This window comes from Carassius carassius, chromosome 14 (genome assembly GCF_963082965.1).
Source record: "Carassius carassius chromosome 14, fCarCar2.1, whole genome shotgun sequence".
NCBI lineage: Eukaryota > Metazoa > Chordata > Actinopteri > Cypriniformes > Cyprinidae > Carassius > Carassius carassius.
Genome location: NC_081768.1, coordinates 13291902 through 13317630, shown reverse-complemented (window position 1 = coordinate 13317630; position 25729 = coordinate 13291902). Strand labels below are relative to the sequence as shown.

The window sequence follows — 25729 nt, the reverse complement described above, 5'->3', positions numbered from 1 at the left end:
TAACTCTGAGTCTGCGCGCTCTGATTCTAAGGGCAGAGAGAGAGAGAGAGAGAGAGCTTTTTTTTGGCTCACTCTTTTCTTTTCCTAATTTTACAAGTTGCAAGTTACAAAAAACACAAGCAGTGTTTGATCACGGCCGGGTGTTCTCCGAGTCCGATTACTCCGATCGCATGGGTATTACACACAATGTTAAACAGACCCGGGACCCGAGGTAATAGACTCGAACCCGACCCGGACCCGGCTGATCATTTAAAATATAGACCCGAACCCGTACGGGTCCCGGTTCGGGTCCCGGGTCGACGGGTCTCGGGTGCACTGTGAAGACCTCTAGGCCCTTTTGCCTTCTGTCTGCGGTCCAGCTCACCCCTAAACCATCTCGATTGGGTTCAGGTCCGGTGACTGTGGAGGCCAGGTCATCTGGCGCAGCACCCCATCACTCTCCTTCTTGGTCAAATAGCCCTTGATGCCTTCAGTGTGACTCTACAATTTTCATAGTCATGAAAATAAAGAAAACTCTTTGAATGAGAAGGTGTGTCCAAACTTTTGGTCTGTACTGTACATACTGTATGAACACAAAAAAACTAAATATATATTAAGAATGATTAAAAAATATAAAATATTATACTTATAAAAATGTTTATAAAAGCTATTTTAAATATCTATTTTTTATTAGATTACTGTTTGCCTATCGATAAACAGTGCATTATAGCAACATGCAGGAGCACATGCATTTCTCCTGTATCGCATGGACAAACATCCACTACTATCTATAACCTAAAGTGGAAAAACAGTATTCCTCCTCTTAACATTTTCTTGAATAACAAACAGGGCAGCACGTTATGCTGCCAGGCAAACTCACATACCTTAAGTACTATGAGAAAGAAATAGTCTCATTACTCTTGATAAAAATGGGCTAAATTTAGCCTCTTAAATGAACGCAGCACTTTCACTCTACTGGTTCCATGAATTTAAAGGCCTCTTACGATATGGCAGCTGCTCATGTTTTGCATTAAACAGCTGTTTAACTGCATTTTCTAAAAGGCTTTCGCTTATAAATCTAGCAACGGGTGACTTCCACTTCTCACAAGGGGACCAAAGTCACTGAGGCCAAACTGGAATGATTTATCCCATCACCTGGAGATCAATGTTTGAAAGTGAGCGGAAATCCATCAAAGTACACTGTGTGAAAGCATCAGGAACATAGTAAGAAAATCACTCCCTTCCAATTTAGAAATTAAGCCTCCCCTCCAGATAGTAGCAGCTCCATGCATGATTGATTTCTGCAGACAGACACCTTAATATAAATGGGGTTCAAATGAACCGAATTATTTGGGCTTTTGGTTTTGCTGTGCTTATTACCACACAGGTAATAACAAACAATGCTTCTGTTGGGCCCCGTGAGGGTTTAAAAAGTGGAAAATCCATTTAGAAAGTAGAATAAAACAAATGTTAGTCCATTTTTAAATGTCAATAATTTATAAGGTTTTGTCATGTTTAGAGATGTACTAATACTGAATTTCTATAGGTGCTACTATAATGCAATAATCCTTTATATGGCTGATAATCGATAAATGCCCAGTATAAAAATTTTATAACATTATATTATATACAATATACTTTATATTTTGTACAATATGAAAAAAAATCTTTATTAATTTAAAGAGTTGCTGATTACTTTTATCAGCACTATTAAATTGTTAGTGTTTTTAAAGATTGACATTAAATAAGCATTACACAATGGCAAAGGTAATCTAAATGTAACAAATAAAGGGAAATAAGCATGTACAATTAATCCAATATAACGTATATCAACAGCTAACAATAAATTAAAAACTAATCTGAAAACCAGACTGCTATTTATATTATGTGCATCCTAAGTCAAGGAACATTTGCCAGTGAGGGACAGTAAACAAAAGACAAAAAAATAAAAAATATCGATTGCCTTGTTGGTTAAACTAGAATGTTAGTTTTTAACAAAATGTATAATTTTGCATAAAAAAATAAGATTCTTTTAAGCTAAAAGTCATCATTTCTACAAATTGTTTTATAGCACTGATTTCCTCCTCACAGTTTGCTACCACTCTGTCTCATACTGCTTAAATATCCGGTTTTGACAATTTTCCAGACAACACCGTGGATGCTCAAGGTCCGGCCTCAATGTGTCTGTTGGCTCTGGTTCTTCAGCACTGGCTCTAGTACAGTTTGCTATTATTTCTAGTCAGTCAGGCACTGAGGCTGAGGATGGGGGTTGCCATCCTCTGAGTGGCACCATATGGTACCATGAGCAATGCCATGGCTGAGTTCTGCCTCCACCGGAACTTCCCCACTGTGGCGAGTATTGACAGCACTGCCCCCTGCTAACCCCACAGACCAGCCATGTGGCAAGGCTATGGTGCCGTATCCCTCCCACATCGCTCCTCTCACTCTCAGCACTTTCAACAGCACTGTGTCTCCTCCTTTTTTGTTTCACACACTTTCAGCTGTGCTTTCTGAAAATAACCAGATTTTAACTTGTTTTTCTCTCTTAAATGCTCCTGCTAAACACACACACAAGCATATACGAGCAAGACCTCTCCTGTTCTAGCTCACAGTCAGCTTTGAGTACTTGACTGTGCTGTTCTTGAAACCTTTAACATCTCACTCTTTCATGTTTAGATTTATGTATCACGCAGGGGCGGACTGGCCACCGCTGGTATGCAACTGCAAACTAATTGATGGATTTATGAATATAGAATCAGGCGATCGCGGGTGAAAATAAAACCACCACATGCCCAACATTAGCGAAGTACTGCCTAATTAGCAGGCTCTATCTTAGAAAATCATGCAAAAAAATGGAGCATAAACGCAAAGGAGGAGCAGAGAGGGAACGTATAAAAAGGAGAAAAGTACTGGCCACAGACGCAGCAAGTTGCTGCAAAATCCCAGCCATGTTCGCCAGTAGGGAGCAGGTCGGTCAGAAATACATTTACATTATATTTACCAGGGGTGGGACGATTCATTGAAAAAAAACGAAGCCTTCGGTTCTCCACACACGGTTCGGCACGCACTGGGACCGCTGTTCAGCTTAAATCTGACAAAGCATCTGTTTACTATAGCTAAATAACCCGTAAAACAAACGGGGTTCAGCTAATATTTGTTTCTGTTGATGGATGAGCATTCTGGGTTCCCAGACATTACAACAACAGCGATGAGAAAAAAATAAAAAATAAAAAAACAGTGGACAAACTATTCACTCTAGTTCAATACGAATACGAACACTGGATCAGTGAATTCTCTTAAAGTGACAGTCTTTATATTAATCGAACAGCAACAAAAAAGAAATCACCCACTGCTCTTGATTGGAATCTTTTGAAACTTTAATAAAGAATTATCTTTAATTTATAGTCCAAAATGCAATGCTATTTTACATTTGATTACTTTATTCAATTTCTGTACCTACGTTAGACCTCCCTAAAAAACCCTGAAAGTGAGTTTATTTTATTTGCATCTTTAATCTATTGTATTTTATTTGTGCTGTTGCTTGTAGTTAAAATATTCTTAATAATATGATAAAACATATGTTTTCTGAAAGTATAGTTTTTCCATACAAATAGCACATACAACAGTACTTGCACAAACTAGCAAACGTTTTTTTACAGTACATATGGGGATACAGTATTTTTTTAGTGCCAAATTTGACCAGAAATTTAGATTTTCCATTTCTAGCCTACAATATCTAGCCTAGTCTGCAATGTGTATTTATTTATTATGAAGTTGACGAAGGAAGCAACAGTAGCACTAGTGCTGCAAGTGCTGCAAGTGCTCCTGCTGTTGAACAAGAGGGGCTGGACAGTTCAGCTTTTGAGTCAGAGCAGGAACCTTCAGGTAAAGTTTAAGCTATAAGCAAAACAAAACATGCTGGCTATACTCTTAGAAAAATATATGTGCTTTTATGATTCATAAGGTCATTAGTAGTAGGACTGTGATCATTGGGACATACAACTGATGGCTGCATAATTAATGTAGATTATTTAAAGTGCTTATTTCATATTGCAGGGAAACTCAATATGCAGAGGGAGAGAGAGGGAGATTCAGGGAAAGATGATAGAGACAGTGAATGCCTTGATACTCCATTTGATTATTTTGCCCGTCCACAGTCTAAGGATTTAGATTTATTTTTTAAGTTTCAGCCAATTCAAACAACGGAAAGAGCCAAATAATTTAGCAGTCTTGTGGACACATGAATTGGGTGGTGGTGACTGCAGCAACAGAGGTGGCCTGGGGTGGAGTCAAATTCCCGGCCCGATTTACTGTCCCAGTCCGCCACTGGTATCACGTTTCATTGTTTTCTCTTAAGGACAAAATTAGCCTATGGTGACTATGGGTTGATTTTAATAAAAAATATTAAATTTTTCATAGTGTCATATAAAGGTCACATTACAAATGTCTTGAAAACTACTTGAAATTATTTGCTGTTCTTCAAATATCTTTTATGTATAGATTTTATTGTTTTATTATATCGATTTTATCTTTTTTCATTTTAGACCTAGAAGTTCAATCTTAAAAACTGAAAATCTATAACAAATGAAAAAAATTATGGCAATATTTCTATGATGGACTACGATCATCTAAACAAAAAATGACATTATTTAAAAAAAAAATCAGTTCATAAAACTAATTTCCAACAAGGCCCTCAATTCTGCCATTATTTGGTTATCTTTGAGACACAAAAGTGTCAGTGAACACCATGCTTGTGATAAAATGTGAGTGATATATTTAATTTCCAAGCAAGCTGTAATTAGATTTTGCCACTTTATTAAAAATAAAAATAATAATAATAATAATAATTAAATGTAATTTCCAACACAGAACACTATTAAATACCATAATTAAAAAAAAAAACACTGTGGTTTAAATGTGTCATTTTCTTTTTTTTATTCTCCTGTCATGCATATTCTGTATCAGACATTAATATTGGGCAAATTAAATGTATTAATTATCTGTATCAAGTTTTATGGGTGTTTTGAGTTACAAATTGCATTGTGTGTATTAAGGTTAAAAGTAATGTCTGTAAATTTAACAGAAAATGCACTGGTAATTTCTGCCAAAACATTATACATTTTCCTTCATTTATTTTCTTGAAAGGTATTGAAGTATAGTCCTCCCATATATAATGAAAAATATGAATATATAGCCTACTACAAGGGGAAAAGTTGTTAACAATTTACAATATATAGGCTCACTAATGAAATAAAAAACATATAAAAAGATTATATCATAAGACTATGAAAATCTACTAAAGCCATCATATGTAACACACATAAAAGGACACTTTTCTGACACAAATCCAAATCACCAGCTCCAGAGCATTATGAAATATCAGAGCTCTCAATCTCACACCCAGTGGAGATACTAGATGGCACAGAACACAGAGAAGGTCACGTGACAAAAATGATAAGCACACAGAGGAGTGTTGTGCACGTCACGCGACCAGCTGCTGCCTCCCATAGGACAGGTAGAGAGAAGCAAGCGTACAGCGGTGTCCTCATTATGCCAAACTGGAGATGCAGCAGAGAGTCGGGGGAGAGATGTTATGTCCTCTCTTAAAGGATTAGTTCACTTACAAATTAAAATTTACTGATAATTTACTCACCCCCATGTCATCCAAGATGTTCGCGTCTTTCTTCAGTCGGAAAGAAATTAAGGTCACAGACTCAGTCAGTGTTTATAAATGTGGAGAAGGAGGACTGTTCAAAAGTTGTTGAATGTTCAAACAATATTCGAATTGTTTGTAAACAGTGTTTGACTTTTGCACATTCGTCTTGTAAACACGACGATGGTGCTTCCGCTTACGTCACGTGTGACCTTTTCAACAAAATTACGTATTACGTGAAGTCATGGACACGCATCGCAGAGCAGTGCAAAGCAGTTTCGCTAGATAAGATTCTTATTCCTCGTCTGGTATCGTGTAGAGCCCTTTGAAGCTCCCTTAAAACTGTCATTTTGATCTTCAACCATTTGGTATCTGTTGAAGTCAACTATAAGGAGAATAATCCTTGAATGTTTTCATCAAAAACCTTAATTTCTCTTCGACTGAAGAAGGAAAGTGTAAAGATGTAAGAAAGAAAGAAAGATGTAAACATCTTGGAAGACATAGGGGGTGAGTAAATTATCACGAAATTTCAATTTGAAAGTAACCTAATACTTTAAGGCTCCGGTAACACTAACTTCTGGTAAGCCAGGCAAAGATAATAGTATTCTTTCCTTCACCCTCTTGTCTTTTGGTCATTTATTATTGCAATTCCTTTTTTTCCATAAGGAAGCTCCCAATCCCCTTCACAGATTTCCCTAATTGGGTTCCTTTCTAGCCCTTTGTAACTTAGAGCTTTTTGCTGTCAAGAGCCTCTACTGTGAGCGAGTGGAAATCCACAGCTGTTACATGAATACAGAACTGTGATATTTAAAGGGATAGTTTACAATGAAAACTCTGCCATTACTTACTCACCCTCATGTCATTCCACACCCATAAGAAGTTTTTTTTTTGCAATAAAAGGAGACATTTTGAAGGCCTTGCTGATCACTTTTTTTTTTAAATGCAATTACAATGAATAGGAACAAGATCAGTTTTAAATTTTAAAAAAGACACAAGCTGCATAAAATAATTTACGGTCCGTGTGGTCAGTTTTACACTAGTTATTAATTGATTTTATATTTAGGTTTATTGCCATATCTACGATGACCGGCAGATGACATTAGGGTGACCACCTCCTAATAAGCCCAAGGGGGGACAAGGGGTATGTTTCTGAGGGACAATGTGGGACACTGCCTTGTGCGGTGGTGCCCCATGGGCAGACTCACTGATAGTGGTTTACCCATTTCTAGCACATACCACCTTACAGTAAATGGTATATTAATAATGCTCTATTCCCCTAAACATGTGTAATTGCTGATGTATGCTCATGACAGAATTGACAGATGCACTTCCACTTACGATTTACTTTAGCTATTTAATTTTATTTATTTTTCATTACAATTTATTCACTTTAAATAAATTATAATATAAAATTATAGGATTAAAATGAATTGTAGTTGCTCAGCACCACAGGAACAGTTAAAAAAAAAGTCTAAGCTCACAACTCCAGAGGTGCACGGAACGAGAAGGGGGAGGAAGGATGGTGAACTTGCATGTTAGTAAAGGCAGGCGCATGAAAAAAAAACAGTTTGAAACAGGACACACCTTCTGTTTTTTAATTGATGATGGCGATGCCTCAGAGTCTCTTTCTCCATTTTTCGAATTGGAAAGAGTGCATCTAAAAGATCCTTCCCAGTGTGTCTGGTATGCACGTGCATGCGCCGTCATGACAACAACGAAAAAGTTGACAACAAACTAGTCAGCAGTTCAACTGAGGGGTGGGTGTGGCAACAGTAACGTGCTGAACTGTCAAGTAATGTTCGTTTGGATGTCTGGGGCTTGAGGATATAGAGCGACCAACTTTTTGAGCAAGCATTGATTATGCGTGACACAGTCTCAATTTGTGGGACGCATGAATTGGGCTTCAAACGCTGTGCAAGCACGTGCTATGCGGGACGGGTGGTCACCCTAGGTGACATGTTGGGTTCACTTAGTTTTGTCGTGGCACCGATATATTCAATATACAGTATAACTCTTGGGTACGTGATATGTTGTGGCCATCGTGCGCAATAAAGTCAGGTAGCCTAGGCCTAATATAATAATTTAATAATTTCTATAATAATTAATATAATAATTTCTTAATTTAAAATGAAATATTAATACATTTTTCACTGATAATCCCAGGTTGCTATGGTCACAAAGGTCTTTTTATTTGTGGCCACAAGAAAAAATGTTGTTCACTCAACATAGGATCTCGAAGCCACAATATAAGGATTTGTCTTTTTGTCTTTTTTTTTTTTTTTTTGGTGCTTAATTTTTTAAGTTGTAAAAGCTCCATGCCCAAATGTTGCAAGTTTATGGAACAAAGCAACAATTACAAATGCTTACAAATTCTTCAATTCAAAAATGTGTTATTTTCCTTACAACAAAATAAAAACAGATACAGAACAAGTTTGGAGCAAAACTTCACAACTTAACTTTGGATGGACTTCCTAAACAGCTCACAGTTCAGGCCATTTCATTTACAGCTGAGCCGAGTGGAGGAACTGTACAATGCCACCAGGACAATTACATTTCCCAGAACCCCCTGGTGATGGTAGCAAGTCCGTGCCGATTAGACAGCATCCCTAATAATAAATGGAGTGGAGCTTTAAATTCACATGCAAGAGACATAGAGTGAGAATGTGAACTGAAAGAAATAAAGATATGGTAATATTTTTACCAGGGGTTACAGTAAATGCAGTAATGAATGTGAACTGGAGAGCTTGTACTCGACAAAGACAGAAAATAATAAGTGGAAAGGGGAGACAGAAATAAATGTGTGAGCTTAGTAGGGTTTACTGAGGTATCTACTCAAGTGGCCACTCTCCTCTGTCAATAATCCAACTCATTACTTTTTCCCCTTAAACAGTCTCAGTGACACTCGCATTAGCTTTGACCAGCTAGTGTTTCAGTTAACAAACCTCATGAAAACACTTAATAAACCTGTCGGCCTTTAAAGCCCACTGGCAAAATAGAGACCTGTCGTTAATAAGGGTCTTACATGAGATGATGATGATGTCTATTTTTACCCTGCTGTGAATTACCCATTTACAAACAGATTAGAGTGGGTGGGAGGAGGAAGGGAGGTGTGAGATGGAGGGATGCGGGGTGAGAGAAGTGGGAAGAAAGAAACAGATGGAGAATATATGCAGTAGCTGTTGCAGTGGAGTGGTGGATGCTGGGATCCTGTGTATCTACACAGGACCAACACAGCCCAGTGGAGGCTCAGCATTAAACACACACCAGGCTATACACATGATGCTAAACACAGACAAATACATACACATGTAAACACATGCTGTGCAAATACACAATTACAAAAATGCACATGAAGCACCAGTTGGAATTATAAAAATCAGACAGCAGCCAGTTTGAGTGGAACCCATGCCAGCAAACAAACACACACACACACAATAAAGTCCAGCCATTTACACTGGACCATATCTGAGCAATTCCACATTTCAATAAACAAGACGTTTATATTGAATAACTTATGTTCAAAATTAATGACAGATAGTTTTGTACACTGAACAAAAATTATAAATGCAACACTTTTGTTTTTACCCCCATTTTTCATGAGCTGAACTCAAAGATCTAAGACTTTTTCTATGTACACAAAAGGCCTATTTCTCTCAAATATTGTTCACAAATCTGTCTAAATCTATGTTAGTGAGCACTTCTCCTTTGCCGAGATAATCCATCCACCTCACAGGTGTGGCATATCAAGATGCTGATTAGGTAGCGTGATCATTGCACAGGTGTGCCTTAGGCTGGCCACAATAAAAGGCCACTCTAAGATGTGCAGTTTTACCACACAGCACAATGCCACAGATGTCGCAAGTTTTGAGGGAGTGTGCGTCATGCTGACTGCAGGAATCTCCACCAGAGCTGTTGCCGTGAATTGAATGTTCATTTCTCTACCATAAGCAGTCTCCAAAAGCGTTTCAGAGAATTTACCAGTACACCCAACCGGCGTCACAACCACAAACCATGTGTAATAACACTAGCCCAGGATCTCCACATCCAGCATCTTCACCTCCAAGATCGTCTGAGACCAGCCACCCGGACAGCTGCTGCAACAATCGGTTTGCATAACCAAAGAATTTCTGCACAAACTGTCAGAAACCATCTCAGGGGAAGCTCATCTGCATGCTCGTCGTTCTCATCGGGGTTTCAACCTTACTGCAGTTCGTCGTCATAACCGACTTGAGTGGGCAAATGCTCACATTCGATGGTGTCTGGCACTTTGGAGAGGTCTTATCTTCAGGGATGAATCCCGGTTTTCACTGTACAGGGCAGATGGCAGACAGCGTGTATTAGAGATGCAATATTCGGGTTTTTTTCCAACCCGTGGGTGACCGCTTTTATGAAATTATTTGGCCCGCCCCGCAAATTAAGTAAAATGTCTTTACCCGAGGTCCACAGGTTTTGAAACGAACCGCGCATCGGGGAAATCACACAAGCTACATTGCTATGTAGGACTTAGTATTGTAACCTTATCAAAGTACCTTAGAAAACATGAAAATAGATATTCCAAATATTTAATATAGGCTATAGGGAATTGCATGCAATATACATGGATATTTTTATTTTGTTTTTAAAATAAATAATAAATTGACAATTTCTTTACCCGCCCCAACCCAACCCATGGGTTATAAGAAAACCCGCGCATCACTAGTGTGTATGGCGTCATGTGGGTGAGTGGTTTGCTGATGTCAGTGTTGTTGATCGGGTGGCCCATGGTGGCAGTGGGGTTATGGTATGGGCAGGTATGGACAACGAATTAAACCCCTTTAAATATATTGTGATTTAACATTACAGAATTGTCTGCTGGCACAGCAGTTCTGATTTTTACTAGCCCTTTTACAAATATTAAAAATATAATAATTTTAAGTAACATTTTTAATCAGTAAAAGCTGCCTCAGCAGCATGCATTAGCAGTATTGCTAATTTGGGTTAAATGTATCTGTATTGTGCATTCACTGGTCTGTAAACTCCATTCAGCACTTTGAAAAGATGCATTTATCATCTCACTTTATCTATGTTGTTCTTTATTGTTTCGTTGTTCTTTCGTGCTATATTTTATGCATCAATCAATGCACAATGTGTCATTTGCTACCATTTTTCTGCTTTGTCAGTTGTCTACCTGGTCAGTCCTTTTAACCAAATGTCTGCTTAGGCTTAGTTAATAAGCTTGGTGGTGATTTCAAAATATGTCGTAAGCCTGTGGCTACAATTTTCCTTATACAGACTCCAAAAAACATAAGAGTGTTTCGAGACTAACAGAAAACACACCAGAAAACGTAAGGGTGCATCTATATAAAGTCTTCATAGCTTGTGAGCACTCCCTGGGTACATGACACCATGGTTACAGCCCTTAAGGACAATAGGCTTCCCAGTGCTTCTACTCTGAGTCAGGTTGTCACCCAAGCCATCCCATGAGTCCAAGTTTTAACCCTGTGGGGCAGGAAGAGGACATTACGGAGAGAGTGAGTCTGTGAGCAGGAAAGAGGAGCCTCCAGGCCTCGCTAATGACATTTTCTCATTTCTGCTGAGAGACACATGAAGGAAGATTTGGTAGGGACGTCACTGCTGCTCCACTCTGACACTCAAATATGCCTCAAGACACACTAATAAGCAGCTAAAGTTCAAGTGGAGCAATGGTTGGGCCCTTGTGTGTGTTAGAGGTACAGATCATGCTGTTAATGCCTTGAGCACTCATACAGACATACAAACTTTTACACTAACCATTAAATTATATATGATTCTAGGCATTGCGTTAGGGATTTTAATAAACCTTAACGTGCTGTGTATATCTTGAAAATTTGTGCTACAGACATTCAATTGTGTAACTTCTGAGGAGAAGTGTACTATTGGTAATTTCTGAGTAATCTGATTTAAGATGTTTGCTTTACGGTGAATACAAAGGGCAAACATTTGATAAAAAAAACAGTAAAAAATATATATTTAAAATAATAAAAGTAACATTTTGAAATATTACAATTTAAAATAACTATTTTGTTATGTATTCATATGTACATTATATTTAATATAATGTAAAATGTAATTTATTCCTGGAAAAACAAATCTGAATTATCCACTGATACTACGTCTTCAGTGTCACACAATTCTCAGAAATCTTTCTAATAAGCTGATTTGGTGTTCAAGAAACATTTCTTATTGTGGAAACTGTGCATTAATATTTTTGTGGAAACAGTGACACAATTATTTTTAGGATTCCTTGATGAATAGAAGTTCAAAAAAGAGCATTTATTTGAAAAGGGAATCTTTTGTAGCTTTTGTCACTTTTAATTAATTTAATGCATCCTTGATAAATAAATAAATACATTTATTTTAAAAAATCATAATTAACTGAAACTTTTGAACATTTGTGCACATTTTAATGTATTTATGTCTATACAAAGCAACTTACATTCAGTACAGTACACTACAATTAATTACTTCTTGCCACTATTTATTGATCAGGATGGATCAGTAAAAAACTTGTGTCTACTTAAGCATGGATGCAAACTGCTAATATCCAACAGCACATCCTTCTGTTCACAACTCATTCTCTCCTCCAACCCTATAACCCTATTTTTTTTCATTTGGATCATATAATGTACTCTATGTCTTACTAAATGTTTTATCTCTTGCATAATAACCATAACAATGAAACATCTCAGTACTGTCTAAATATCAGCATTCCCAGCCAATCAAATAACAGGACCAGAAATAATTCTTGTATAATATGCAGTAACCCTGCGTGAAAGTGACTGACCAGGCAGTAGCGCATGAATGATGTGTGAAACCTACCACGGACACACTTCAATAGCAAAGCTGCTCAGACGGACTGTAAATCTCTGACAGAATCCACTCTCAGATGGAGCAGTCCCATGTGGGCTGGTGAAAATAAGCAAAGAGAGAAAAAGAGGGAAAAACATCCATATGCCCATCCGCACACACGGCAGCCATGTCATTGAAACAAAACACATCTATAAATAGACAACCCACTCTCTTCATCCAAGACATCATGGTCCTCATAAAACCCTCTGGAATCTACACGACCCAGGGGGCAAAAAAAATGGCCGTTGATCTGATTGCCTCACATGCGCAGTCGGCTGAACATGTAACTGACATTACTTTCAAATCAGCCATGAATTATCTGCTTGTGCTGTTTTTACACAAATGCATGGATGGATAAGCGCACACACACATACACATCTTCTCTCTGGGCAATTAAAAAAATCATTGGTGCAAAAGGAACAGAGCCACAGCTTTTTGGCCAGCTCAGGATTAATACTGATGATGCTTGAGGAAAGTGACACTCTCCCGAGGAAAAAAAGAAGAGAACAGTGCCTACAGAACAGCCTAAGATGCACATTCCTCCACGGGAGTGCTGTGTAACTGAAGCTCCAGGTGTTGGTGCCACACTTCACTGACTGACTGTCTGACTGACTGACTAACTGAAGACTCTGCTAATTAAAAAAAGAACATAAGACCAACAGAAGAAGCGAACGCAGTAAAAAGATGACTCAAAGCTGACAGTTCACCACAGTTGTGAAGCTTAGTGTCTGTTTTTGTTTGCAAATTGTCTACACTTTTTACATGACTCATTCTTCAGAAACAAACTTCTGAGGTAGTGGAGATAAGTTCACTGCCTACATAAGTAACATCGTAACAATAAAACAAGTGATGTTACTTCATATTAAGCAAGAGGATGTACAATTGCCATCTTGTGGCTTATAAAATGGGTAAAAAAAAAGACTTTTTCCAAAAGACTGTTTATAATCCACACTATCATTAGAGACTTGATGTTTTTTTTTTTCAGTAACCACTTAGAAACCGACCTGTCGACCACCTAGAAACCATATATCAACATGCTAAAAATGAATCAGAAAGCTTCAGCAATCAATGTTGTGCAAGTTACTGCAACATGCAACATGCAAGTTACTCAAAATTTTACATTTGGCACATCTAAATGCAGTCTACTGTAAATAGACAGCTCGATTGATTCTGGAAAAACATTATGGACTGGCATTTCTACAGACATTTCCATCAACTTCCAAAAGCTCTCCCAGGTCCTGCCCTAGACTCGCCTTTAAATTATATCCAAAACTGATGAGCATCTGAAGATCTTATAACTGATTACACAATTCCTCTGAGGATAGGCAATGTAAGAAATCAAATTACTAAGAGATGAGTGGAGGTGTCAGGCAAAGAAAATGTCCCGGCATGCCTACACATGCTACACACTGGCATTCTCCATGGGACAAATTCTCACAGGAGGGTTGGCGGTAACAATCATGACACATAGTTGATCTGGAAATATCAGCCAGACAGCAAGGGAAGCTTCATTTTATCTCTCCAGTCATTTTACCACCCTCCTTACAATTTAAATATTGGTTTGGTGGCATTAAATAATTTCCTAAATAATAGACATATGCACTAAACAGCAACTAACAGTTGTGCCAGTTTGTCCCACGCATTGCCATGAGAAGATCCAGTATGTCAGGAGAGATTTTGTTGGAGTCACATAACCTAAGCTGCAGAAAAGTGCCCTCTGACCCTGCTTTGGGAAAGTCCTACTACCCTATGTTTCTGTGTAAACAGTTCGCAACATACTCCCCAGCAATATGGTGACAGATGCCAGCTGTAATTCCCCTTACTTTTATGTGTTTCTGTGTTAAAAGGTCTTACTTCCCTAGCAAACCCATTATCCAGCAAAACATTTGTGCTCTAAACAGCCTGGGTCGCTGACACCACAGCGCAACGATGGGTGTATTATTACAGTACATGGTAAGGGGTCTCTGTCGGGTTGACTGCATATTTTTGTGAGCTGGTGAGGAAATTAGCTTGTGTGTGTGTGTGAGTGTATGTGTGTCCTAGCACAGTTAACCAACTGGAGGAACAGATGGACTCCCCACTCTCCTTGTTGTGAAGAAACACAGCCTTCACACATACACACACACACACCTCTCAAAGCAGCATTTAACTCTAAACGGGATATGCTGACATATTTATGTGGGCCTATTCATACATTTAATTATAATACTCAAACAACATTTGTTTCAGAGTGCTCATTATCTGATGCATAGTAAGCATTTTTTTTTAGTAAACAGAAAAAAAAAGTTTTGCCTCAGATAGGTGCTAACTCTCTATCCAGGTACTGAAGACTGATATATAAATACATATTTGGAAGCATGATACATTTTATTTCATCAGCAATATTGTTTTTATATTTCTAACCTTGGGTTTCCTTAATATATATATATATATAATATAATTTATAAGGTTTTCAGCATTATGCAAAGGTATAGTTTATTTTGCTTTTCTTTTACAAAAAAAATTCAACACATAAATTATTAGCATTTAAATATTATAATAAATAAAAAGAAAACAGATAGAATAAAAAAAGAATAGAGCAAGCTAGTGTTAGAGGTCTTTTTACACACACACACACAGATTCTTGAAGATGGCTAACGATTCAGCTGCTTGGATTGAGTTGGGGAGGTCATTCCACCAGGAGGGAACATTTAATTTAAAAGTCCGTAAAAGAGACTGTGCTTCTTTGGTATGGCACAATCAAGCGACGTTCACTTGCAGAACGCAAGTTTCTAGAGATTTTATAGAGATAATGTTACCTTGATGGTATATTTAAATCTGCAAAATTTGCAACACACAGAAAATGAAATATTCAAGTGTGTATTACTGAAAGCTCTTTTGCTAACTGGGTAGCATTATGCCAATGCGGTCCAGAGTTACTGTAAACTGCATCATTCTGCTTAAGCAGCTCAGTTTGAGTAGGTCATATAAAACATGCAGCAATCAAACCCACAGCCACTCCAGTATCTGTATGCAGATGCCTGCAAAAGACACACTCGGTAATGCAGTCAGGCCACTGGCTGAACAAGTGAGAGAGTAACTGAGTGGGAGCCGGAGAATTAGGAGCTTGACTTTAGCACATGCCAACCCATGAGCTCAAGCTCATCCTTCTGAGGCCTGCAGGTGGGTGAGAGCAAATGGATTCGGAAGGCTTGTTCTCCAGTGGGTGCTAATGTATGGACTAGGGCGCTATTAAAAGCCACTACTGTGTGATATGCCTGTGCATTTAATTATTTATCTATTCATGTATTCCTCCTCTTTTTAAAGGCTTTTTGTCAGTTTTTGTGTCTAAGCCAGAAGCACAGGCTAGAGGAGGAGTGGGACTCAAGAGAATAAGATTACACTGAGAACAACTCTCTGTTTGATCTTCAGCAGAATAGACCTACCTCAAATACACCCAATCTACTAAATCCCTTGCTCAACAACAACATTTCTAGGCCAGAAGTCTCTGGTAGGTGTAACTGATCAAGTACATTCTGCATATGCTTATGGTGCAATGGTAATAATGATAATGGTTCGAGTCAATAGAGTGCTACAGGGATGACGTATTTTTTTAGGTCAAAACCTTGGAAATATGTTTTTAGTTAAATTCATTGAATTTCCACTTTCACGCTTCAGAATTGATAAAAGTTCTGTTTATTTGTAAAGACTATCTTGATAAACAAAATGTGTAAGAATCATAAACTTCTGTTGGTCTGCATTAATCCAAAATGGAAAAAATACTATTGGGTTTTTGTCAAAGAAGCCAGGGCAATGCTAACTTCTAGATTGGCTTACAAAAATAAATCATCACTCCAGCACTTTATTGGGGCAAGTTCTTGGTCAGGCTGATGACATCACAAATGACCACATCCAGGGACTCCACACAGAAACAGATGTGTTTTGGCCAAATTGCCCTGTAATCCTAAGCCTTTCTGATACTCTGACCCTTCCAGAGACCAGGCAAAGCAAGTGGGAGTGAGATGTTCTCTATCTGTTGATATAAACCACACCGCAGTTCTTTTATTCTTCAGCTGAGAGAACCAGGACAATATTGGTGTGCATAAATAATTTAAAATAGCATAAATATTACACTGTCAGCACTCTAAAGCACCACCACAGGTGCCAGGATTTATTTTCGTGTTTTTGCAGAAAAAAAATAATGCAACTGTAAAAGAGATTTTGATTTACAACACAGTGCCACTCTCAGCAGTTTCAGCATGACCCCAATGGGCAGTAAAAAAAGAAAATCGGAAATAAATAAAGCGGTCATTTAAAGCATTAAAGAATGTCACAACAGCATGCACAATATGTTAGGCTCATTTTTAGATTCTTCACCAATTTTGTTCTTTACAAACCCAACAGCTGCAAAAAAATACCAGCACAGGGCACCTCAATGAGCGTAAATCTTGACCTTTCATTCACTCTGATGTATTATTATTATTTAACATATCTTTATTGCGAGGATTAACCCCTTGAGATGAAACATCTAGTTTTCGAGGGGGTCCTCCAGTACATCAAAGCAAATCAGCAGAGCAAATATCACGGTCAAAAACAGCACAACAAAACACAACAACACACTCATTCCAGCTCACAATGCTCAACCCCACCAGTGGTTCTCAATCAGGGGCCAGGCAAAGTTCAAGGGAGAAGTGTGAGAAGTAATTACATTTCCTTACATATATAACTGTTAAAATAAAGATATTTTTGAGTTTCTTTTTATTATAACAAAAGTACTTAAAGTACAACTTAGATAGGAGGACCTTTGAATATTGTGTTGGACAAGGGGGGGGGGGGGTGCTTGGAGGCAAAAACTCCATTATTAACTTACTGCATATAAACTTGACTGAGATGTTTACCTGATGTCGTTCTGCTGAGGTGGTTTCTTGTTTCCGACCAGGTTCACCGTTTTTGCTTGTATGGGTTTCTCCTCTCTAAGACGAACAAAAACATTTTATATAGTGACAGTAAATCTTTTAGAAATAAATCTTTTACATATTTTTTTTTTTTTTTTTTTTATAACTTTTTCTAGTATTACCAACCTTCACCAAATATGCATTTTCACAAAATGCAGGTTGAGTTATTAAGACAAAACATATCCATTCTGCAATATTATTTTTAAAGAAAAAATCATCCAAAAATGAAGATTCTGTCTGCAGATCACAAATGAAGTTAAATAAAGGAGTTTAAAAAAATCGTAGTTTATATTCCACAGAAAAATGTCAGTCATAGAGGTTTGGAATGACATAAGAATGAATAAATGATGATGACAGAATTTTCATTTTTGGGTGAGCTACGCCTTTAAGCTAGCACAGTATTGTTGTATTTCTAAATGCCACAAAAGCGTTGTGAGGTCGACCTCTAGCTTCTGCTTCAGGACAGAAGTTGAGAGTGAGGAACTGTCCGATTCAAACATCGATCTCATGACACACATCAGAAAACAGATGTTGTTTATCAGCACACTAAAAGAGATTAGTACAGAGATTATGTGGTGATCTGTCTCTTCTCTCTAAGAGAAATACTTTGAGGCTAAATTCAGTCAATTTGACCTGTGACCTTTAACTATTTAAAAACAATGTCATTTATTTCTCTTTCAGAAGAGTTTAGTAGCAATAAAATGTATATGCAAAGACTGAGAAATGAAATAACTGCATGATTATTTCGTATGAGTAATATAGGACAATAAGTTGGTTAAGTTATTGATTGTAGCTGCTCAGTAAACCAATTTAAGATGCATAAATCTGATTTCAAATCTCAAGGTGGCCAACAACTAATGTAATATAATCAATGATGGCTTCTAAATGACAGGTGGACAGGAAGCCAAGAAACATCTTCACAGTCATCATAACAGCAATGAAGAACCACAAATGGACATTCAGAATAAAACTTTATAAACCATCCTTCGTGTAAACTGCTGACAAGTGCCTGTCATAAAAAGATCTCTTATTTTTATGGCTTGCATTTAAAGTACTTGGTGCTTATAAAGGCTTTTTTTTTTACTGTAAATCTTTGAGCTGAATACTGTTGCTATTACAAGAGGATCTAAAAAGAAAAGAAAAGAAAAGAAAAGAAACGGATGAGGAAAATATAAAGCTATTACTGATGCTTCTACTCAAGCTGTGAGAGATGCTCACACTACAATCAGGGAAGATTTCAATGAATGGGTTAAGGATCCTGACGATCGTGATGACGAGGCACAGAAATATTGTCGTGACCAGGCAGGAATCCTGACACTGGTGGTGAATAGTGCGGAAAATGTTAACTAACCTATTTAAAAACAAAATGCATTATGTGTCGAATTAATGAACTAATAATGTGACATGACATGTGCTGCCCGAAACTAATCCATCACACAGTGAGGTATAAAACAGCAGGATGTATGGAGCTGTGGATATCTAGTTCTTGCATGTCGACACACCCCTCTCTCTTTAAAAGCTACACCTGTGTCCGGTCACCTGGCCTTTCATAACACAAGCTGGTTTCATACGGATGTGTATGAATACACAAGAGGTGCTCATTTATGATAGGTACCCATAAGGATGGACAAAGTGGACATACATGGCCAGACTCACACACACACACACACACAGGACCTCAGGTGCAGGCATAGAGCCTGATGGCTTTATTAGTAGGCTATTGCAAACAGATGCACCTACAGAAACCATCACAAGCTGTTTGCCTTTTGGTCTCCAGAAGCAGCACAAATACTACAGGCAGGCTCCCTATGAAGCCTGATGTCTTACTTGAGCATGGCCTCATCCTTTGCCTCTTCCTCCTTCTGCCGAATCATCACAGCCATAATAATTTTCCTCTCCTCCTCTGTGAGGTGACTGAGGTCCGGTAGCTCGGGCATGGAGCTCTGCGCTGTGGGTGGGCGAGGGCCGCCGCGGGGCCCCACCGAGGCGGACATATTTTACCCCTGTATGATCGGTGCACAATCCCAGCTATCTAAACCGCTATTCAGGACATAGTTCGATGGCTTATCTGCGGTTGTCGCGAGCGTGGCGAACCGTTCATCGTTGCGGCGGGCACCCACGGTTGTGCTTCTCTTCCTATACGGCTTTTTCTCCTGTCTCTCTCCCCCCCACCCCCCGCCCGCCCGCTTGCCTCTCCCCTCCAGGTCCAGTTAAGGGTAGTCCATATCTGATCAGGAGGATAAGTGCGAGTCGACGCGGGGGTCTTGGGCTTGCTGCGGAAGCCGCCTCCGAGCTCTGGATCTCGGGTGGGATGATGGGAGCAAAGGCGGAGTCCGCGCGGCGCTCTGTTTTCCGAGCTCGCGCTGCTGCTGCTGATGCTGCCGCTGTCAGGGAGACGGAATAGTCAATGGGACCGCAGCCCGTCGAGCGCGCGCACGCCTCTTCGAGACGGCCGCGCGCACTCTCATTTGAGAATGGGAGCTCGCTGCAAACGCGCACAGCATCCCATTTTCGTTCTCCAATCGGAGCCCGCAGGTGACGCACAGATTCACCGAGCATGACTCGCTAAGCGCGTAGCAAGTACAAATTCAGCACGCAACTGGGTGATTCTCATGAAATCCAGATATAGAAGGTGTCTACCATCAGAATTTTTAAAATGCCCTTGAAGCCAATTTTCTTTTTGCACATATAAGATTGAGGTCTGAACTTACTATAACCATTATTTTTAGAAGATTTAAAAAAATATTTCCTATATAACTCTTACATTTTTTTAGATGAAGTCCATAAAAAATTATCATTACCGCAACATGACATTACATTAAATATATGGTTAAAAATTTGTATTTTTGGCTAATGTTAAAGTAGACCCTTATTACTCATGCTCAAAGCTATGTAAAACTCTGGAAAGATTACTTTTTCATATTTATTATTTTTTGTAATTTCCTTATTTTCTCTCATTACCGAAACATGCGTGATGATTTACAATTTCTTTTATTTAATTGTTTTACTAAAAGATACCGTACACATTTGTCATGTAGCAGACCTTAAATAAGCAGTGTTGTATAATATGTATATACATTTTAAAACAAAGTATGATTATCTAATTATTGCTTAATTTGTAAAAAATATACATGTTGCGGTAATGAAAATGCCATTTCGGTAATGAGGATCAATGTTTCGGAAATGATATTTAGCTCACACATTCACTGTTGACAAAGGAGTTTGATGCTTAAACCTATTTTACATATTTAAAACTCATACAATTTTTAAAAAAACATTTATTTCATAAACAGTGTTTAATTTTCTCATTTATCGTAATCATCGCAGTACCATGCCTTGTGTTAACAAGTTACAATCTTATGCTCTTCTTAAGAATCATGTCATGTAGCCTACACTGAAGTACTAATAATTATACAACCATTAGTATACATTTTATCATTCTAGTTAAACATACAACCATGTGATGAGAACTTTTTCAATGTAACATATCGTCATGTGGTCCTGAGAACATTTAAATATAACAGCATCATGTGCTCTTGTAAAAATAATTTAGTTTAGCTAAAACACTTTGAATAGCAGCAACTCGATTTATGAGTTGGTCAAACAACTAAAACAAACAACTGGAACGACTGCTCTGTACCAATCACGTTTTCCCTCAACTGTAACTCATTCATGAGCATTTCTTGTGTTTTGCCCATATGTCAGGTAAAATGCAGAAATGTCTAGCAGAGGAGGTGACCGGAAGTGGTTCTGGGATTATGTCCCGTATGTCCTGACGATAGTACCAGACCCTTTCTCCTGGAAATCTGATGCTTGGTACATAGAAGCGGTTCTCCCCGGCACAATTCATGGTGTCGACTTCATACTGCCCTTCAGCAATCTGTTTTAAAAACATTTGTATAGCCTCTACACATTTTGACTGGACAGCATGTACTGTAATATAATGTAACTGAGAAATATTGACACATTAACAGAAATCTTGAAATTAAATTCACCTGTGTGACTGTACCAGGAAACAAGTCACCATCGTATTCAACCAGGACCCACTTTCCAACCTCTATGGTGGCCTCTGTTCTGTCAGGGTCCTCATCTCTTCCCTCAGAGAACATGTGGCAATTTGTAGAAAAGCACTGGCAATTTTTTCCACAAAAGCATGACACCTCCCGTGTATTTATGACTCCTGGTTTTGTGGATGTCAGCTGTTAGGGTTGAATTGAAAAAGACACAATAACTCAGTTACATTATTTTATGAGATTATTTCAGATACTGGTGTGGTCTGCTTTCCATGTTAATTACATGGAGAATTTAACTTATTTATTTAACTTCTGTAACTACATACTACTTAACTACATTTACCTATTAAACTACATTTCTTCATATTTAATCATATAATTACATAAATGTTGACTCACTTGGTGTATTTTCAGTGTCCCAGGAACTGCTTTCAGGTTGGGGGGAACCAATTCGCAGCTGGCCTTTATTTTCTCCTCTGATACTTTGTACAGAGTCACTGATGAATTGTTCTTCAGCTGCTCATACAGAGAGTCTGCATCAGGAATACTGGTCCCATAAGAAACAATTCTGTCCGCAAGATTCTTCAAGGCCCCACCAACTCCATCTGGTGCACCTTTGCCATGTGATGCCTCAGTATAGTTCCAGGTCACCCATTCAAATCCATGCATAAAGGGCACAGTGGAGGCTAGATAGAAAGATGTTTTGTTTCTATACTGGGAAGTTGGGCCATCTGAAATGAAATGTAGGTTGTGGACTTCAGGATACTTTCCTCGTATGTATCTCAGCACTGGGTCAAGATGAGCCCAGGTTGCCACTGCATCGTGCTGTAGAGATGATGAGAGGGATGCGAAGGCTTCCACTCTGCCCCTACTGAGATAGAGTACCCCGGTGTGGAGGGTTACCTGATCATTCCCAGTTCCAAAATGGGTGTCCTTGATTTCTTTGGCATATTTGCAGCTGTAATTTTCGCTGTAATCCACATGCACAGCAACAGCATCATCTGTCAGGGTATCTTTCATTGCTTTCAATGACAAATATTGGTTCTTGACATTAAACATGTGAATGGCAAAACCTGGAAGGTGTTCTGTTGTTAGGGCCAGCAACCGCTCAATGGATGAGGTACGTTTTTCAAGGACCGTTTTCTTTGTCTGCCTTTCCTCTGTAGATCCATCCTTGAGGGTCTTTGTTACAGTGACAGACCTTGTGACCCACTCTTGCCAGATGACAGTGTTCCCCTGAGTGAGAGGATCTAAGGATGTGGGAAAGGTCTTTTCAATGCATTTTTGACATCTGCTGTACATGCAGGACATGTTGCCAGTGTCACACACACTGGACTGCACAAGATCCTCTGGGCTTGATGTTTCAATGATACCCAGTTGCTGCATTCTTTTTAATTTAAAGCCAATGTTCTCATGTATTTTACATGCACACGTCTCTCTGTCTTTAACTTTAGGCCTAATAATCCAAAATGGCCTCAATCTAAAGAACTGAGCTTTGGACACTGTTTGCTCAGGATGTTCAACAAGGAAGCGTTGATGGAGTTTTGCCAAGGTGTCTGTGAGTGCTCTTTTTCTATAAATTTGTCCCTTGCGACGAATCTCTCCAGACTTGCCATTTATGATAGTTGAGACATCATCCCGATGTAGGAACATGCTCACAACCTTGTCAAGTTGTTTGCGCCTGCTATTGATCATCAGTCCCTTTTTAGCCTCTCTGATACTGACCCCCTGTGAAATATTTGCTGGTAGCATTGCACTTTTTGTTCTATTAGCCGCCAGCCTTCTAATTTTTCTGTTTAGTGTCAGCAGTTGTGTTTTCTTTGCCCTAAGTTTCTCTTCAACATACCTTAGTTTTGCTCTTAATTTGGCCACAGTCCTTGATGCCCGCTCTCTTTTTTTAATGACTGGCCGTGTTCTCTGGGGGGTGGATGCCTCAATTGGCCCTTTCAGGTCTAAACTTTCTTTTGCTGGTGTTCTGTTCAGACTTTCATTATTTGTGTCTAGTTCCTGTCTGTTATTTTCTTCATTTCCAAAGGAATTTTCTGTCTCACTTAATGAAGATGTTGGGGTTAGATCTAGAAGTGCTTGCTCTTGCTTTTTTTTTCTGTAATATTTTGCCGAATTTTTCTTGCACATTTTTTTTTTTCTCTCATGCTGTCTACTTGTGAGGTCCTGAGTAGTCTTAATTTTACCATTTTCTTTACGTTTCCGATATCTGAAAAAGAAAAAATAATGAAAGGTGAAATGCAGTAAGCACTGACATAAATACAAACTTTGGACACAATTTGCACACAATTTTTCATTTATGAATGGTAGGTGTGTGTGTGTGTGTGTGTGTGTTTGTGTGTGTGTGCATGCGTGTGTGATATTAGTGAAAGAGAGTGTGTGTATCTACAATATAGTGTATACTGTACAATTATGTCAGCCTTCACATTTGCATGTCAGCAACTGTGTGTTTGTGTGTGTGTGTGTGTGTGTGTACTTATGTTTCTGTGCGCGTACATGTGTCTGTGTGGGAATGAGTGCAAGTGTTGGTCAAAACAATTAATCCAAGTTATATTTGCTCCCTATTATCGCCCTGTCCCCTGACCTTTCTCTCTCCTTTCTTCTGTACTCCTCAAGTAACACTGGATTACTATATATTTTTTCCCTATGCTTTGCAAGCCTGTCTTTGGCTGATGCCCTTTTCTTTTCAACTGATGCTTGCCTGTAACAAAATATACAATATCCATCTTGATTGAATGTAACATTTTATAAAAAAGACATAGAAATACATTGTTTTACAGTAAAAAATTAAATAATTAAATTAAATATTACATTTATAGTAGGTGGCCTATACTGCATTCATACTCCTTTTTGTGGAAGCACTTCATAAAAATGAAAAATTAGTGAGCCTTGCTGGGGGGGTTGTAATAGCTATTTTGTTTACGCAATCTGTTCAAGAAGTGTTTAAGGCAAATATCAAGTTATATTGAAATTAGCAAGAGTTATAGTGCACGTTCCTCCTTCATAAGTCTTTTTCTCATTACTGAAACATTGAGTATCTCCACCGCAACAGGCCTTCAATTGTTGCGGTGAATGATAATGGTGTTGCGGAGGATGAGCGACCTTAAACATTTTTGCTTACTGTGGAAGCTAAATGAGGGTTAGCTAAACTTTCCCTCTCTTTTTATATTTAGACCATAATGGGGTATATAGTAATCAAAAATTTAAACTGGCAACATTTTTTAAAACTTCACAAACTCATGTTTCGGTAATGAGAACTAAAATGTTGTGTAGGTACTTTGACAAACAAAATTTTAACTTTTATCTGGAGAAAAAAAATAAGAACTGCTTACCTGGTAGCCATCTTGAGTGTCACAGTCAATTATGTCCCTTCCAGCAAAACTCCTTGAAAATGTTAGTTCCTTGAGGACTTAAACAACGATTGAAAATTGTTGCGGAGGATGAGAAAATTGGTCTTGGACACATTTATATTCCTTATTATTTTTACTACATTTACCACTGATCACCAAATACCACATGTTTATTTACTGTAAATGTTTATAGTACAACATGCACTGAAGCTTTTTATTTTTTATATTTTTTAATTATAAAAAATTCCACCTCAAAGAACCCAAATCCAGTCATGGACACGTTGCGGTAATGAGAAATTTTCCCTTAAATGTGAAAAAAATAAATAAATTGGTATTTATGATGTAATTTGAAATCATGTGCAAAATAGTAGATGAAGAGATGTTTATAACTGTATCTTTCTTATTTTGATAGCATTTACTTTTATCATCAAAATGTTTCATGACACCTCATAAGTCTAATTTCGCGAGAATCACCCAACTGATGAGTGGCTAAAATATAGCCTCCCAGCCGGCACATGACCGACCTTCAACGTTGAAAAATGGTTGAAATAAAGTCAGTTGTGGTTTCAACGTTGAAACAACTTTGATTCAACGTTTAAAGCCGAATGGTTGAAAAACTTCCAGCATATGACCAACTTTCAACGTTAAAATATGGTGGAAATAAGGTCAGTTGTGGTTTCAACGTTGAAACAACGTTGATTCAACGTTTAAAGCCGAATGGTTGAAAAACTTCCAGCATATGACCAACTTTCAACATTGAAATATGGTTGAAATAAGGTCTGTTGTTTTAATGAAACAACGTTAAAAATGTTTAATGCTAAATTGTTGAAAAAGGTTAACAAACTTTTAAATTATTTATATTAAATTATTTAAGATTATTATTATTTTAATAGCATTTTAAAATATTTTAGTCATGATACCTATTAT

The 25729-nt window shown here is 38.1% G+C and overlaps 2 protein-coding genes across 8 annotated transcripts in view; both read right to left on the bottom strand.

Annotated features, from left to right (window-relative positions):
* Nucleotides 1–19606, bottom strand: part of LOC132157055 (regulating synaptic membrane exocytosis protein 1-like) — a 70206-nt gene extending 50600 nt beyond the window's left edge. For 6 of the 7 annotated variants that reach the window (XM_059566195.1, XM_059566198.1, XM_059566199.1 and 3 more), the window contains exons 1-2: nucleotides 19261–19606; nucleotides 17377–17451 (exon numbers count right to left, since the gene is read on the bottom strand). In XM_059566195.1, coding sequence (XP_059422178.1) covers nucleotides 17377–17451; nucleotides 19261–19427 — 242 coding nt within the window. In that variant the 5' untranslated portion in view covers nucleotides 19428–19606. The remainder of the gene's footprint in view (nucleotides 1–17376; nucleotides 17452–19260) is intronic. The other variant, XM_059566201.1, reaches the window with a different exon arrangement.
* Nucleotides 19607–21075: 1469 nt separating this feature from the next.
* On the bottom strand, nucleotides 21076–23570 carry LOC132156552 (uncharacterized). The gene is made up of 3 exons (XM_059565513.1): nucleotides 21846–23570; nucleotides 21429–21632; nucleotides 21076–21313 (listed from the first exon to the last, which is right to left on the bottom strand). The coding sequence occupies exons 1-3, from the start codon at nucleotides 23196–23198 to the stop codon at nucleotides 21104–21106; spliced, it is 1767 nt and encodes a 588-aa protein (XP_059421496.1). The 5' UTR covers nucleotides 23199–23570; the 3' UTR covers nucleotides 21076–21103.
* Nucleotides 23571–25729: the final 2159 nt, after the last annotated feature.

What these genes read in the sequence shown, in the direction of transcription:
- LOC132156552 (XM_059565513.1), bottom strand. Translation starts at nt 23,198, where the DNA reads ATGCTACCAGCAAATATTTCACAGGGGGTCAGTATCAGAGAGGCTAAA. An exon ending in GGACACTGAAAATACACCAA is followed by an intron (nt 21,633 to 21,845) that starts GTGAGTCAACAT and finishes CAACCCTAACAG; the next exon opens with CTGACATCCACAAAACCAGG. An exon ending in TTCCTGGTACAGTCACACAG is followed by an intron (nt 21,314 to 21,428) that starts GTGAATTTAATT and finishes TTTTTAAAACAG; the next exon opens with ATTGCTGAAGGGCAGTATGA.